Here is a 16,700-nt window from a genome sequence, read left to right on the forward strand (position 1 = left end):
AGACAGAAAATAGAATGAGGGACTTGTATCCTAGATTGTTCTTTGACCAGTAAGGGTGTATTTTGGTTGTTTTGAATTTCGGGACGAAATTCTATTAAGGAGGGTAGGTTGTAACATCCCGTCCCGAAACTAACGAGACGTACATTTAAAATGACAATTTTACCCTAATTTGTTTGTGTACGTTAAGTGTTGTGTAGTGTGGTGTTGTAGGACCACACACACACTCACACCTCACCCTCACTTTTCCCGGGATTCCCTCCCTCATTCCCTCACTCTTTGTCTCTCTGTCTCTGTCTCAGTCTCTCTCTCTCTCTCTCTCCCCCGAGCCCATTTCTTCTTCTTCTACACACAGACAACACACACATATACTCAAACCTTCACCAATCCAGGAACCAATTACACCATTGAACTCGTGAGGTTGTGAGGAGCACAACCATACCAATTCCAGGTAAGAATTCGAACGTTTTCACGTCGTTTCAACAATGGCCGAATTATTGCACTGTTCATGCAAACCTAAACTAGTGTGTTTTTGGAATTTCTAAGCTTGTAGATGTGTTTGTGAGGTCCCAAGGAGCTTGGGAGTGGTTCGTTGGGTGAATTTGGACGTTGGGAAGGCTAGGTTCAAAGTTGGCCGAACTTTGATCGTTGTTGCAGGTATGATCGTGTGGTTTTTAGGCCTTAAAACTAGTCTAACGTTGTTCTACTAGTCCTAGGCTTCATTTTGGTATAAAGAACGTGAAAAATGGTTGAAAAACGAAGGAGAAAACAAGGTTTGAAAAATTCCCAGTTTTCCGGCGACGGCGCCGGCGACGGCGGCGGCGGCGCCGGCGACGGGGACTGGCCGGAGAAGAAAGGGGAATATTCCGTTAAGTTTAACGGAATATTCCTAACGGCAGTGACGGCGTCAGTTAGGGAATATTCCGTCAGGATAACGGAATATTCCTGACGGCGTCAGTTGACGCCGTCAGTGTGCAGTGCACGTGACTGCGCGTGGGGGGCGCGTAGGTCCGTGCGTGGTCAGGCGCGTGGGGGCGCGTGCGTGGTCCAAAAATTATTTTAAAAATATGGGTGTGATCCTGAGGTTGTGTAGATCACATTGGTATATTCAATTGTCCAATTTGAGCAATGTATGAGAAGTTATTACGAGAAGTTGCTTAGGTGCTTTTAAATTAATGTTTTCGTAACTTTGTTGCGTATAGGTGATTCGTTTCCCGAGGACGAACGTTCACATTCGAGGCAGGGGGGCTACGACCCTTCTAATTATCAGTGAGTGGGCTTTTGTTTTCCGTATATACCTATATACAGTTATATTCCCAGAAATTAAATAGAAAATGTTATTTGTTTTATGCCATGCATTATATGAATGTTGTTTACGCATCATTGCATGTATTATTGGTGATATACATACATATATACATGTGCATTTGGTGCGGTGGATGCACAGGTAAGTGCTAGGTAAGCGGTATTCAGGTGGTTATGCATTCCTGTTTATTATGCAATAGTAGTTTGAGATGCTTAGAGAGTTCATAATCTGCACCCCCGGTGTTAGTGCTCCCGCCCGAGGCCAGGGCCCAGCCTTCACGTGTATGTTCACCAGCACCGCATGCTCGCCTTGGATCCAAGATAGGTGCAAGCCTGTCGTACAGACCACATTAGGTGGTTCCGACTTGTAGGTGACCCGCGATTTATCGCCCAGCTTCACGTGATCGTAGCACTAGAGCATACATATATATTACACCCAGCTTGTCGTACAGACCACAATAGGTGGTTCCGACTCGTGTGCAGATTCAGTGATTGAGTTGAGCGTGGAGCTCTATCTACAGCCGTACAGGTCACGTTAGGTGACTCCCGGCTGCTAGATTATATGATATTGATGTGATTTACGTTTGAGCATTTATATTTGATTATGAGTTTCAGAATGGCATAGTATGGAGCATGAATGGCATATCATGGAGCATGATTGACATATCTATACATACGTATATATGTTCATTTTCTGGGAAGTATACAGGTTTTACGGCGAGGGGTTAGAATGTATTTTGCTGAAGAGTTTTCAAAGAACTTTGTTTTTGCCCACTCACGCTTTTGTTTTTGCGCCCCTCCAGGTTCTAGTGGTCTAGCAAGTTCAGTGGTCTATCCCAGAGGGCGTCCCGGCATTTCTGACAGACACTCACCATTGTAGGGTCACCTTCGGGTGTAAATATGTCGTACCTTTTCCTTTTGGACTGTTGTAGACTTGCTCTGAACTGTGTCTCACATACACTAGTACTTTGTATGCTTTTAGGTTTTTAATTATTCGTACTTTTATATTACTATCTTAATAGCTTCCGCACGCGCACATGGTTACGTCACCTTCGTGTGACGGCCAGCATGCCCTGATCTCGGTTGGGGTGTGTCACTTATTTAGATAACTTTTAGTCTAATAATATATGATCCATTAATATGGTTAAAATTATCTAATTAATTTGGTTTTGGTCTGTCACTTAGTATTATGGTCTAGTTGTATTCTTCTTCACTTGTAAGTGAGAGGTCTTAGGTTCGGGTTTCGTCAAAAGCAAATTTGAACCACATTATTGCTGGCTCATTGTTAGGGTTAGGGTTAGCCCACTTCCCCGCCCCTTAGTGTAGATAATATTGTTTGTTAAAATGAACCTTTCTTCTCAACTGGAAAATATTCTAAATTGGAATTCGAATTAAAATAGTTGAAACCATCTAAATCTTCTTGAATGATTGAATCAACATATATTGTACAATGCAATATGAATTTGGTCGAGGAATATTGGGATGGAGGAGCATTATTTCCTCTCTTTCTTTTATTTATAATTTAAAGAAATAATTTTTACACTCTTTTTAGCCTTTTACGCATCCTTGTTTAATCTTGACTGTTTATTCTATTTGATTTATTCAATCTGATAATTACAAATAAAAAAAGTAGTATATTAGAAGCTAAAAAGAGTGTGATGTCTCTCGTAATTTAATGCCACTTTTGAAAGAAGAGGGTAGGCAAAAGCTTAGTGGCAATTGGCAATGAATGAGGTTGTAAATAGTAAATAGCATATGGGAAAGTTAAGGAGGGAAGTAGGAAGGGTTTTGGTTTGGTGAAGAATGACCGATGGACAATGGCTTTGTCATTTTCCACCGTTGGAGTATTTGGGGAAGCCGCGTGCTCTGTGCAATCTCAGCAGAACCAAAACAACCGTTTTTGCCTCTGAAATCGGTATCAATCATCATGCTACTTCGACGTTTCCCACTCTAAATTGCTAGCACATGCCTGTCTTAATGTCGAATATACCCTTAATTATGAGGTAGCACAATCAACATTAATCCTTTCTCATCTAGCAAGAAGAAGGATTAATAAACTTTAATTTATTGAGATATTAATTGTGGTATTTGACTAGTGATTTCCCTTCGTAGAACATCAAGAACATTTGAGAAGCAAGTTGGGGGATAAGTTAGGGTGTTGATATCTTAACAATTTGTGGAAACCGAAAAGAGATTGATGAGCTGTTTTTGTTTTATTGTGAGAAGTCTATCTTCTATCTTCAACTTACATACTATTTATTTGTGAGACGATTACTCTCTCTTAGTTGATTCAATTCCTAGTTTTGAAGGTATCTGATTATAAATATTTAGATGGACCATGTATTTTCTTTTATATTTTTTATGTGTTAGTAAACATAAAAAAGTTAGATTTTGCATCCCCTCATATCTGATAAACATGTAGAAGTTAGGAATTGTTGGCATGCTACTTTGCTAAGAATGAGTATGCAATGTATGAATATCATTCTCATTCCTAATATATCATATTAACAGACGTGGAATTAAAAAAATAATTATGTGGATTCCATGTAGAAAATTAGGTATCATATTTGATACATGATTGAGGAATATTTTTGCTCACCACCCTCAATATAGTGATGTTTATCACCCTATTTATCACCGTTAGATAAGTATAAGTTTTGAGATATGTGTAGTGGAAAGATACAAATCTCAATACCCATGTCATTCTCATTCTTAAAAATGTAAGTGAACATGCCATGTAATAATTCTCTGTGAAATGCCAAGAGGACTATCAAAAGTGGGACTCTCCAAGGACTCTATGCCACCTTATGTTTTTACCACAATATTTTATAATGCTGGTACATGAATTGACGTTAAATAGTAAGGTGACATAGAGTCTAAAGAATCCTACTTAGAGAGAGTCTCGTTAACAATTCTTTAATTCTCTTCCCTCTGATATCAATTCCTGATAAGTTAAACATGACATAACTTATTGCAAACAATTAATTTATATTTAACTTGTGATGCACTTGCAGACTGATCATATTACACCGCACAATGCTATAATAATAAAAGATGCTTATGTTGCTAGACTACGATTCTAAAATTTGATTCAGATTTTGTTGGATACTTTCAATCGTTCACCTTCATTTGTATTTTGTCGGAATTGATTCAAATTAGGCACACTACTTGAAGAACATCTGAATTCAAAATTCCCAAGTAATAAAGCAGAAAACGTTCAAATTCACTTCACTTGGGATACTCAAATCCTGCATTCATATAAAGTAGACTTGAAAAATAAGATCTAACCCTAAAAGAAACGACGATCTTTGAATATTTTTTTTCCCTTTTCTGGACTTTAGCAACACAAATTTCAAACCCTTTTCTCTTCTCCTAGAGATGCTCTCTTTCTCATTTGTGACTGTTAGCCTTTCCACCACCTCATCTTTATATGGGGTTGGCTCCCAAAAATTCTCCAAGACCAAATTTGAACAACTTTTACTACGTGCATGTTCCAAATCACGTGTAATCGTGTCTCACAAATTTTAGTTTATTGCAGCCTTACTATTACACCTTGTAAGAGAGCTATCTTGTGAGATATTTTTTGGATCGTTGTAATACTGTTGTGTGGTGTTATCAATCAAATCATATAACTTGTATTTTTTTTTGATAATATTATCTAAAATATAAACTTGTCATTCATTCATACTGTAACATGTGAATTAATAACAGTACATAACGTTGTTATCGTCAGATTGCATGAAAGTGTTTCTCCTATCTTTCGTGCCTCATGCATTCCACAACACCCACAACACCCACACTACCAAATAGCAAAGCTTTGAATTCGATTGGAGCTGCATGAAGAAAATGGAGATGGTGGTGGTCCAAACACCCCCACCTTCTTTTTGGTGCTTAGAGTTTTTGGCAAGTGTTTGAGATTCGAGCAGAGTCGTCTCTCTCTTTCTGTCATCAAACGCCGAGCCCAAGCAGCATCAAAAGCATCCAGAGCAACAGCCAAGTTTAGAGAGAGAGAGAGAGAGAGAGAGAGAGAGAGAGAGCTAATGAATATGCAATAAAAATAAAATGTGTCTTTGATCTGTAACGGATCTGCTTTTGTTTTCTGATTGTGAGATTTTGTCCCCTTCTTTCCCTTCCACTTGCAATTCATAACTTTCTAAACTTTCTTGTGGAAGCTACCGAATTATACACACGTTTAAAGTCATCAAGCTTATCAAGTTTGAGGAAACAAATCTATGTGCACTAGGAACACTCGACGCGTGATGTCTCATTAATATCAGTGACACTGTTCTAAAAATCCCCGTCTAGAAGCTAGGTGGCTGGTTAGTGCCCCGATTAATACCTAGGCGTTTGAAAAGTAAGAAATGGCATCTAGAGTTGTTGGCACCCGCCTAAACCGCTTAGGCACCCGCCTATTCCACCCAGACTCGTCTAGGTAACCGCCTAAGTCGCGACTCACTTTGATAGAAAATAGATAACTTTAATTTTGCATTTTATTTTTTTTCAATAAATTGTAAGAGACTTGTTGAATACTTAAACGAACACATTATATGCTTGTTCCTCATGTTTTCATTATGTTTCAATACTTCATAACATTTATGTCATTCTATTTTATAGTTTATAATGAAGTTATATATATATTAAAGTATAAGTCGACACTTATTTATACGAAATATAATAGATTTATTTAAATCCGCTTAGGCGCCCACCTAGGCCCCCGCCTAACCCCCTAGGCACTAGGCCCCAGCCCACCGCCTGACTAGCGCCTAGTGTTTTTTAGAACCTTGATCAATAAGTGATAAAATTGATATATTTCACTAATTTTAGTTAAATAATAACATTGTGTGACAATGTTCTGTTTATGAGTGATGCATAATTGCAGTGTTTTATTCTTGTTATGTTCAATAATACAAATTTTCCAAGGTAATTGGTCTCAATCACGAGGAAATCTGTGTATAACGATGCCTCTTAAACTTTTTGAAGAGCGAAGTCTCTTAAACTTTAAAGGTGAAACAGTTTTTTAGGATTTCAATGTAAGAGACTTCAAGTTGCAGTTTGATGGTGTCACAAAGCCAAGTAAAGTTGACGAATACCTCCACAAAGATAGAGCTGCCCGTGATCATTTAGTGTAGCGGCAGAGTTTTTTTTTTATATTATCAAAAGTCAGATGTAAGAATATCTCTAATTCATCTAAAAATTTGGACTGAAAATCTTATATTTGAGTTTGAATATGTGTCCAATGCACCAGAGACATAAAACTTATATATAAGTCTCTGGCAAAGTAGAGACTCAAATTTGGGTCTCAATATGAGATTTAAGTCCGAGGTAGAACCCATGTCAACTAGCAAAAAAGTTATTCAACCAAGAAAAATGAGATTTTAGTTTGCAGTCCAATCACCTCTGATGGACATAACCAAATTGTTAAAACTCAACATGAGTTTTTAGTTCAATATTTTCTCCGTAAATTGAGTTTTAAGATTTGAGTCTTTGCATTGGAGATGATGAGGGTCTCTTATAGCTAGACCTGGCATTCGTGTTGTCGGAGGTTCCTCGAATGCCACGAAAAGTACAACTATCTAGGTCCTGAAGGGGCGAAAAACAAAGTTGAGTGGGTCAGCAAAACAATGTTTGTAAGAAAAACCTTTATTTTTGAACATAGTAACCCCTCACTAAAAAAAAAGTATAGTTTCCGTAAAACATACTACATAAGTATGTAAACAAAAGTACAACAGCAATAAAATTAGAAATATGCCTAGTCATGATATATCAAATGCCGCAGTAATATAATCATGTGATAATCAAGTATAACCAAGTGCTCATCCATCTAAGCTGACACACGAGTTCGTACAGATAATTTCTAACACGAACATGACTGAGAATAATCAATACACTCTAGTACTACGATCACGTGAAGGCTGGTGTCAACGCACGGTCACATACTAGTCGGAATTGCCTAATGCAATATTTACGACAGGACTGGCACCTAACTTGGATCCAAGGCGAGTGAACGGTGCAGATGTGAACATACACGTGAAGAACTGGCCTTGGCCTTGGGGTGCAATAATGACGAGCATGTACAAATATGTATAAATGTCATGACAGTAATATCCCAAGCATATAGCAACATTTATCACATTTAATATCACAATAACGATATTTGGCAATATAAGCGTTAAAAATGGAGTAAATACGCATTTATGGAAACTATAACTATGTATAGATATAAAAAAAAACTGCACACTCACAAATACGTCGTTAGATCGTAGCCTTCGAGCCTTGCCTGACCCCGTATGTCCTTGGGATACGTTTCTCCTATATGTGAAATAACTATTTTAAATTAATTAATAACACATATACGGAAACTTAAATAAAACCCCTATAATTTGCTCAAACCTAGGGTTTAAATATACGAAATCGATCTACTCGACGTCGCGGACCTACACAAATTGACAGAAGGTAAAACGGAGGCCAGACACGCGCTGAACCCAAACTCACCAAGTTCGGACCTTTCGAGTTCGAAGTCTAAAACTCGGTCGAATCACGATCTGGTTACACGATTATGTTCGTAATGGTGAGAGGAGTTCAACCATGTAGTTTTCAAGTCACATTGGCGAGGTTTAGTGTTCGTTTAAGTGAGTTGCAGAGTGAGAGAGCTCGGCGAGGGAGAGAAAGAGAAGAGAGAAAGTGAGTTGCTTTTTTATTAGGTGAGAGGTGTGAGGGAGTGGTCTGATTGGTGTAAGATAAATAATGGTGAAGACTTTTGATTGGTGGTGAAGAGGGAAACCGGGAAAGGAATGGAGGAGAGGAAATAGGGGAATGTGATTGGCTGTTTGTGTGAGGGAGAGGGAACACGGATCCCCTTTTTGTGGAAAGGTTTTGACTTTCAGATTTTGTACAATTTTAATGTATAAATCTGGTTTCTTACAGTGTTTCAGACACTGTAAATTCGTACGTGCGTGTACAAAATACCAGTGGTTAATGTATTTTAACGAAGCGTAACTTTTTCGTTACAAATCCGATTCTAGTCTAACACACGCTCATGCATTATTAATGACAAGTACAATTTAAGTACGAAACCTAGGTAAAAGAAATAACAGTAAAAAAAATAAAGTCCACGTTAGATTACACTTTTCCCAGAAAGGGTAAAATGTCAAATTACACAAACAAGAAGGAAATTAAAATGAAAATTAGGAACTGGTCACCACATTTGTATACCCAAAATAAGAGCCTAATGGAAAAGGAGGAGGATTTCTCTCACCCTCCTAATTTCTCTCCCGTTCCCTCCCATTCTACTTGAATGGTTATAGTTAAGCCATGTCAACATCTTATATTGATTTTTTTTTTTTTTTATAGAGATAATAAGACAAAAAGCAAAGTGTGAGAAAAGGGGAGGGAAGGGGATGTGAATAAGAAGGGACATTACTATAAAACACCAAATGCTCAAGGATATGCAAAATGAAGGGAGTTACGTTTCAAGGTTGAGGAACCTTGCACGTTTTTTACAATAAAACCCTTCAATTTTCATCAATCACTAAGAGAAATGGTATTGGAACCTTGGCTTGATATATTAATTTTGCACTTAAAAGAACATTATTCATGAGATTTTGAGGGTTTTAAAAATCTAAATGATTGTGTAACCATCGTCCAAGCGTAGGGGATGCAATTGCATTTGTATATGCTTTTACATTTTTTAAACTTGTACATTAATGATTATGAATTTTATTTATTTTGAACTCCCTTAAAAATATTATTCATGAGGGTTTGTATGGTTTTAAAAATTCAAACGACAATGTACCCATCCTCAAAGCTTAGAGGATACGATCATTTTTCACATTTTTTGCACTTGTAAATTAATTATTATAATTTTTTAATGTGTTTGGTATTTTATAAATTACTTGATGTTTTATTTTTAATGTGTTTTATAATTTTTTTTATTCTCAATCTTGGCCTATAGTATACTTTAAAAATATATAAATAAATAAAACTTAATTTTTTTTTTAAAATTTAAATAAAATAATCATACAATAATACAATAATACATATTTAATATACAATATACACATATACTCTATGGCTATTGTATTTTATAGTAAGTATTTTTAGTAGTTTAAAAAATTAAAATCATCAAAATAACTTTTTTCTCAACGTGTCAAAATAGGTTATTCGCGTGTCACCCTCATGTAAACCTGTTAAGGACTCATTATTAACGAGTTCTTATCATGTGACCTGATAACGACCCGATTAGTTATTGTGTTGATCCGAAACCCGTTATTTTTGTGTCATTTACATGTCATGTTAACAGTTCGTGTGAGAAACTGTCAGGTTTACTTATGGCTTGAGCTTAACTTGGATGTACAAAGCATGATTGGTTTGATGAGGGAATAACAAGACATGGACCATAACAGGAGCTGGCGGTCAAATTCCGTTATTAAGTTTCGAATGAGATTTCCAAGAGGCACCAAATGAAAATGATCACGCACAAGTTTGAGCTGTAACCCTAATCATGCGTAGATTGAGCCCTTGTGAAGTTGATTGCTTTGGGTGAAAGAAGAGGTTTTCAATGATGGGTGTGGTTTTCTTGAAGTTATAGCTGTTTACAATTCCTACAAGATTCATCATTCATGACAAGATTTTAGTATTTGCCAATCAAGATGTTCTGAGGTACACCAAAGCATGGTAAAATTTTCCGTAAATGTTCGAGAAACTTTGTTGTGCAGTATAGACCACCGGACACGAGGGGTAGGACCGAGAGGTGCTTAGACGGTGTTTTGTTTGCAAAGTTGGACAACCATATGGATAAAAGATTGATTAGGGTAAAAAGTGTAGTCGAGAATTTGAAGTAACCCGCACAATGTCCCAGCCATAAAAATTATTACCAAACTTGTCATCTAAGAAAGTCGAACCTAAGACCTCTAATTTTCAAGTAAAAAACAATACTACCGAACCGTGGTACCAAATGGCAAGTGAACATTGTTGAATTGTGGTGGTTAGCAACAAGCATGAGATGACTAAACTGCCATCTCCACATGCCCATTTCTCAAATGAAAATCATCCTAAATAGAATCAAACAAGCAGCTTCATAAAGTGATGAGACATTTTCAGGCTCCACAAAAGAAAGCAGCGACAACAACAATAAAGTTTTATCACACTACATAGGATCGGCTATATGAATCCTAGAACACTACTGCACTCGTTTTGTGCCATGTCTCTCCACGAAAGAGAGCAACAGGCAAAAATTATTTGGTTGACACGACTTTACAACTTCAACATAAGGCAACTAAATTGATGAGATAAGAGTTTTGGGCTGATGCTCACATATTCATAATGGTCGACATTCTATTCCGGCCGACGATATACCATAAAATCGCAGCACGAAAATACCAGTAATCTTTGATTAAGGAAAAAAAAGGTACTAGGAATCATCATGTACTACTCTCATTACCAAACCAAACAAATTATAAGGAAACATTTCAACATGAGCACATGGTATGCACATAAGGACATCAATGTAAATAGAGTTGTCTGCAGATTACAGAATATTTATGACATTCAAGCCCACCTCCCTCAAGGAGCATAACAATCCCGTGCTTAAGCCTCGTCCATCTGCTCCTGCTTGAATCCCCACACAGTGTATTTAGAAAAATCAGAACCATCAACATCGATTAAGAATTAAATAACTATTTTAGGCTTAAAAAGCTAAAACGAAACCTTAAAAGATCACTGGGCACGTACCACGGCTAATTGCTAAAATCGCGAACTAAGGGTCCGCATGCATGCATTGGAAGCAAATCCTTTTTATTTCTTATTTACATGGAGTGTTAAAACCACATTTACGTTATACTTTATGCATGAACTTTCAAACTGTACATCATGATACTCTACATTTGACGTTGTGGTTTCAAGAAAGGATTAACATACTCTGATGATGCTCTACCTGCTCTTTCTTAACAATTTATTTTTCAATAGTAAAATTACTAGCCAAATTATAGAAAAGAAATGTTTGTCGTGAGCATCCCCCCTTCCATAAATCATGGAAGAAAATACTCATTATTTCATCTAAAAGTAGCACTGACCTGCAAATCTGAAGTCCAAAGAGTGAGGTTGTCCCTCAACAGTTGCATAATTAAAGTGCTATCCTTGTACGATTCCTCTCCCAGTGTATCAAGTTCAGCAATAGCTTCCTCAAAAGCCTGCATAAAACAAATAGTATTTTAAAAAATCTAAAGATTTTCATGTTAAGCAAAGCTGATATGTTGAATCACCCTCGAGTATAAAGAGTTACCAAGGTACAGACAAGAAAGCCAAGAACAGGGTATTAGGTAGCCTTCCTAGCGTGATTGGCAAAATGTATTTTGGCTTTAGCTCTTGTACCTTGCGTTTAAACTTTTATGTGTAATTATAATATACATCTTTACACCTTCCTGTAATTTTCAATTAATCTCCATTTTTCCATCTAACTACTAATTCGGCCATTACACATAACTATAACTAATATATGTAACCCCAGTTGAGATGAACAGAAGAGATCCTCTCCGGATCTCTTCCACCAAGGCCACCGGATCAAGTGATCCAAGCCTTTGAAATTTCATCCAACGGCCCACCTGTTTTGATCGCTTAAAAGCTATAATAATTTTTGGCCATTGGATGAAATTTCAAAGGCCCGGATCACTTGATCTGGTGGCCTTGGTGGAAGAGGTCCGTAACTAAAAAGAAAAAATCAAAACCGTAAACAGTAGTAATGACCAAAATCTATGCTTGTAATCATCCTAGTATGCAGTTCATCATGCCACTCAATCTGTGAGTGTACTATGGATCCCACATCGTGTGGATAAAAACACATTCTAGTGTCTCAAAGCAACTCCAAATGTAATATTAGCCTTTTGACGATCTTCTACTTTAGCTGTTTATGCTTTCTCTAATGTTAAATGGGCTTGGTTGTCTCCATATGCAATTTCTGGTTTCTGTATTTTCTTGGGTTCCAACCTGATTTTTTGTAGTGCAAAACAATAGCCTACCGTCTCCTGTTCAAGTGCATTACTCACTTTCAAATTTGGGCTGAGATTGTTTGGATTATCCACCCTTCTCATTAGCTCCAGTTTGACAACCTCAATGCCACAAAGATGCCTTCGGGTCCTGTTTTCCAAACTCGGACCAAGCCCATTGATCTTGATTCATCACTTCTTTGCAAGCATGTACGAGAGTCATTGGGTTTCGGTTTGTTCCTCCGACCTATCAGTTTTTTTCTTTCTTCACTAAGGGCTTCATAGGCACCTCACCATTGTAGTTTGGGGGGAATTACTAGGTAGCACCCTAAGTTCTCTCAATTGATGAAAAATGTAATTTGGCTCAGCCTTGTACTTTCCCTCTAAAATTTTGAAACTATTAATTAGCCCCCTTTCGCTTTCAAATAACTAGAATATAACTCAACTGAGATGAAACCCCCTTGCACTCACAGACACAAGGATGCAGATTTCCAATTTCTAAAAGGTTTGGAACACTGCAGAGCATTGACCATACTAACATACTGTAAAGTCCATGCAATAATTTGTGTGCTGCATGTATGTCTCATAGGTGAGCACACATAGGGTAATGGGCAAAATTGATATTGCTGCATAATTACTCTACTCCTAGTCAATACAATCTGCACATCCTGCTGTTGGTTGATCTCCATAGCTGGCGCCACTAACTATCAACTTTAGCTTCTTTCCTAGCTGGTTGGTCTCTTTATAGCTCCCCTAGTTAACATATTTCCTCCTTCCTACCTATAGACCCATAATTCTCAATCATCCATCTGAAAATGCAAGCAAAAGAAACTCGAGAGACATAAGAGAAATTCACCTGATGAATAAATTCAATCATGCAACCCTTGGAAACCACCATTAGCCTCCAGCAAACAAAATGTACTTTTCATGTCACCAAAGTAATAATCATAATATGTTGAAGGCAGCAAATACTATAAATAATCACAACCAACTCGTAGCCACTCTTGATGAGCTAATGTCATAATGCTTCTCACAAGAAGTTGAGTTAATTTATACCAAATTAAAAATGCTAATTTATAATGCCTTATCCAAGAATGTGTTCTGTATGCAATTTTTCTTTCCACCCAACACATGCCAGAACCACCAAATATTGACGAGGCCAAGGTCTTAAATATCTTTTTATTTAGTCATAAAAATATACAAGACCTTGTCCCCAATGAAAATATCAGAGGTCCACAACATGGAAATTTCATTGGCGACATCTATTATAGATACCAGTAAGAATTCAAGAGAATCAGTGGAAATTGTTAGAACGAAATGGAAACTTTCAACGAAACTGTATGGACAAAAAAAAAAAGGAACTAAATTGTATGGTGAGTTTGAATGATTGAGTGAATACAATGTGTGCGGACAAGTACTCTAAAAAATGGTAACCACTTATTGAAATTTGATCAAATACACCACAATAACAGTTAATAAGCAAATGTATAGGGACGTATGTGGTATATGTGCATACTAAATAGCAGTTAATAAGTAGACAAGAATATGTGTCTAGATTAACAATCATGAATGTGTAGATTAAGCCATAAATTGGTTAGCTAGAACACTCATCCGCTAGCCTATTTATGCTTTGACAACAAAGAAAATACAATTAACATAAATGCCACAAATGTGCATGAGCACAGTTGGAAGAGGCGTTCAAAGGGTAATTACGTGTTGGAAGCAGTTTGAAACTCCATCATTTCATTTGTACTGGTGTTTGTGCTGATTTTAGATTTCAGACTGATGTGTGATAACTGGCGATATAGAGGAAGTTTGGGAGATTTTGGCGATACATTATTCATATTCAATTTTATCAGAATAAAAATATAATATCATGGTGATCTCACAGCCGGAAAATAGCCGGAAAAGTAAAAAAGGATGCACTAAAATGATTGATTGTTGCCAAAATATGGGGATGTGAAAAACGAAAATATTGACAAGGTTTTTGAAATTTAAAGGTCATGGAGGAGGCCAGGCTGGAGCGTTATAAATCACTACTAAAAATTTATCCAATCAAAAGAAATATCCTTCTCATTTTTCAACAAATGCAAAAAATTGGTGGCTGAGATTCAAAATATGGAAAGAACGCTAATGCCTGGTCAATCTGTCCATACGAGCATGCAGTTGTAGCACTCATAGAGCAGAAATAAAACTACATCATCTGTTTCCATAAGCTAACTGAAAGATTTTTACTGTAAACAAAACTATTGTAGCCTGCATCTTCCACTACTAATTCGACTCCATGCAAATGAAGGTGCCTTAATTCCAAACAAACAAATAACTAGACAGGTAAACACAATCGACGTTTTCACTCGCATTCTCGAATTCAACATCCTCCAGTGTTTCCCTTTTTTAAGCACATGATCAAATATTAGAAAAATCCAAACAAACAAAGAATTACAAGTTTTAAAACCAATAACTTGAACAATTTCATAAGTCCAAACCTGTTTAGCCATGCTACAAGCTTTCTCCGAGGAGTTAAGGATCTCGTAGTAAAACACCGAGAAGTTGAGCGCCAGCCCCAACCTTATTGGATGCGTAGGCGCCAAATCAGCCAGCGCAATATCCTTAATACAAATCCAATTCAATCAAATCGAATCTAATTAAGCTAAATTAAACTCATAATTAACTGAATTTCGAAAAGGAGAAAACGGAAAGAGCTAAGTCAAGTACCTGAGCAGCCTTGTAGGCAACCATGGTGTCCTCGGCGGCGGTCTTTCTCTCGTCGCCATTTTTGAACTCGGCGAGGTACCGATGGTAATCTCCCTTCATCTTCAAGTAGAAGACCTTGGACTCTCCGGTGGTAGCCGAAGGAACAAGGTGCGACTGCAGGAGCTCCAGGATTCCGGCGCAGATGGCGGAGAGTTCGGTCTCCACCTTGGATCTGTACTGCTTGACGAGCGCCACGTGCTCCTCGTTGTGGCGGCCTTCCTCCTTCTGCTCGATGGACGAGATTATGCGCCAGGCGGCGCGGAGGGAGCCGATGACGTTCTTGTAGGCGACGCTGAGCAGGTTGCGCTCCTCCACCGTCAGCTCGGTCCCGGCGGCGGTGGAGCCGACGACAAGCTTCTCCATGAAGCTCACCATCTCCTCGTAGCGCTCGGCCTGCTCGGCGAGCTTCGCCAGGTACACGTACTGTTCTCTGCTGAGATTTTCAGGGACGGCGGAAGCCATTGGAGCAGGTGAGCTGTGACAGAGTTGGAGAGAGGAGGAAGAGTCGAGAGCGACGGAGAGCGAGTGGAGTTGAGATTCCTTTCCTTTGATTTTGAACAACTTGGTTGAAAAAGGTGCGATTATTGATTATTGCCGGGCTTGAGCCTACTGCTGCGAGTACAAAATTGTCGGACACTCGCTGCTGGGGGATTGTTTGAAATGTTAAGCGGCGTCGTTTATAGGACGCGAGTGGCGAGTGGTGTTGCTTTGGGAGTAGGAGCGGTTTGCGGTTGTCTGATTGGACCATAATTATGAGAAGAGGATAGAACGTGGGAGCATGGTTGGATCTGGAAAAAGGTAAAATTTCGGCGACGGCTGGCTTGGGCCGGGAAGCCAGGTCGTTGAATTGTCAATCGTAAGTTTCTAGAGGCCCACAAAAAGCTGAATGGACTTTCGTTACGGGTAACAGTTGTTTTCGTTTGGTTCCGATCAGGGGGTAAGTTGGATTTCATTCCGTTCAGTTTTTTGCGAAAACAGAAATTAGTACTCGATAGACGGTTCGGTGCAGTTCGGCTTTCTTCCATTTTACTTTGATTTGATTTTCACGGTTCTGTTCAGCTGCGGTTCGAATTTTTTTAATAAACTTGAAAATTGGTGTTTAAAAGAAAAAAAAAAAGAATCTGAAAAACCGGCTTGAAATTCATCTTGGGGGATAAAGACCTGCTGAGAAAAGTGATGGGATGTTTATCTTGGGGGATAAAGACCTGCTGACAAATCTCATGTAGTAACCTACCAATCCTAAAAATCTCCTTAATAGTAGCAAGTGACGGCCAACTTGCAATTGACCACCATATCAAAATAGTCCCTAAACTTGAAAATCGATTAATATAATCCTTGAAAATGGATGTCGCAAATCAATGTGGTTATTCTATCACAATTTTGTCAAAAATTTTGTTATGTGTTAATATGAAACATAACTGGATCCATAAGTCTAATTAAATATTACCACGTGGATTAAAAAATATTTAAATAATAAAAAGTTTTTATTTTTTATATTAAAAACTTAAAAAAAAAATAAAAAAGAATATAAAGAAGCAAGCCCTTTATGGTATCCCCATTTTTTTTTATTCCAAAAAATAGGGATTAGATGTGAGACTCACTCCATATCAAACTTCAAAGATCTGAACTATCTATTTTGTAAGTCTCGATTCATAAATCATTCTT

The 16,700-nt window shown here is 37.8% G+C and overlaps 1 protein-coding gene and 2 long non-coding RNA genes across 4 annotated transcripts; all 3 read right to left on the reverse strand.

Annotated features, from left to right (window-relative positions):
* Nucleotides 1-5,790: 5,790 nt before the first annotated feature.
* LOC148690627 (uncharacterized) lies at nucleotides 5,791-7,768 on the reverse strand. The gene is made up of 2 exons (XR_015956662.1): nucleotides 7,545-7,768; nucleotides 5,791-6,882 (listed from the first exon to the last, which is right to left on the reverse strand). It is a non-coding gene; the product is annotated as an uncharacterized LOC148690627 (long non-coding RNA).
* A 2,941-nt stretch (nucleotides 7,769-10,709) lies between these two features.
* LOC137735190 (14-3-3-like protein G-BOX factor 14 kappa) lies at nucleotides 10,710-15,612 on the reverse strand. 2 transcript variants are annotated; one of them, XM_068474593.2, is made up of 4 exons: nucleotides 14,997-15,612; nucleotides 14,768-14,890; nucleotides 11,373-11,489; nucleotides 10,710-10,911 (listed from the first exon to the last, which is right to left on the reverse strand). In XM_068474593.2, exons 1-4 carry the CDS (start codon nucleotides 15,495-15,497, stop codon nucleotides 10,888-10,890), a joined length of 765 nt encoding a protein of 254 aa, XP_068330694.1. In that variant the 5' UTR covers nucleotides 15,498-15,612; the 3' UTR covers nucleotides 10,710-10,887. The 2 variants fall into 2 exon arrangements, with proteins under 2 accessions (XP_068330694.1, XP_068330701.1); XM_068474600.2 differs by having other exon boundaries at nucleotides 10,710-10,908; nucleotides 14,997-15,596.
* On the reverse strand, nucleotides 12,728-14,760 carry LOC148690628 (uncharacterized). The gene is made up of 2 exons (XR_015956663.1): nucleotides 13,138-14,760; nucleotides 12,728-13,061 (listed from the first exon to the last, which is right to left on the reverse strand). It is a non-coding gene; the product is annotated as an uncharacterized LOC148690628 (long non-coding RNA).
* Nucleotides 15,613-16,700: the final 1,088 nt, after the last annotated feature.

Source organism: Pyrus communis, chromosome 15 (genome assembly GCF_041283825.1).
Source record: "Pyrus communis isolate YQ-2024b chromosome 15, ASM4128382v1, whole genome shotgun sequence".
Taxonomy (NCBI): Eukaryota; Viridiplantae; Streptophyta; class Magnoliopsida; order Rosales; family Rosaceae; genus Pyrus; species Pyrus communis.

Excerpts from the sequence above, each read along its gene's own strand:
- LOC137735190 (XM_068474593.2), bottom strand. The coding sequence starts at position 15,497 with ATGGCTTCCGCCGTCCCTGAAAATCTCAGCAGAGAACAGTACGTGTAC. Across the intron at positions 14,891-14,996 it reads TTGCCTACAAGGCTGCTCAG|GATATTGCGCTGGCTGATTT; the intron begins GTACTTGACTTA and ends ATTTGTATTAAG. Across the intron at positions 11,490-14,767 it reads CTTGTAGCATGGCTAAACAG|GCTTTTGAGGAAGCTATTGC; the intron begins GTTTGGACTTAT and ends TGTTTTATGCAG.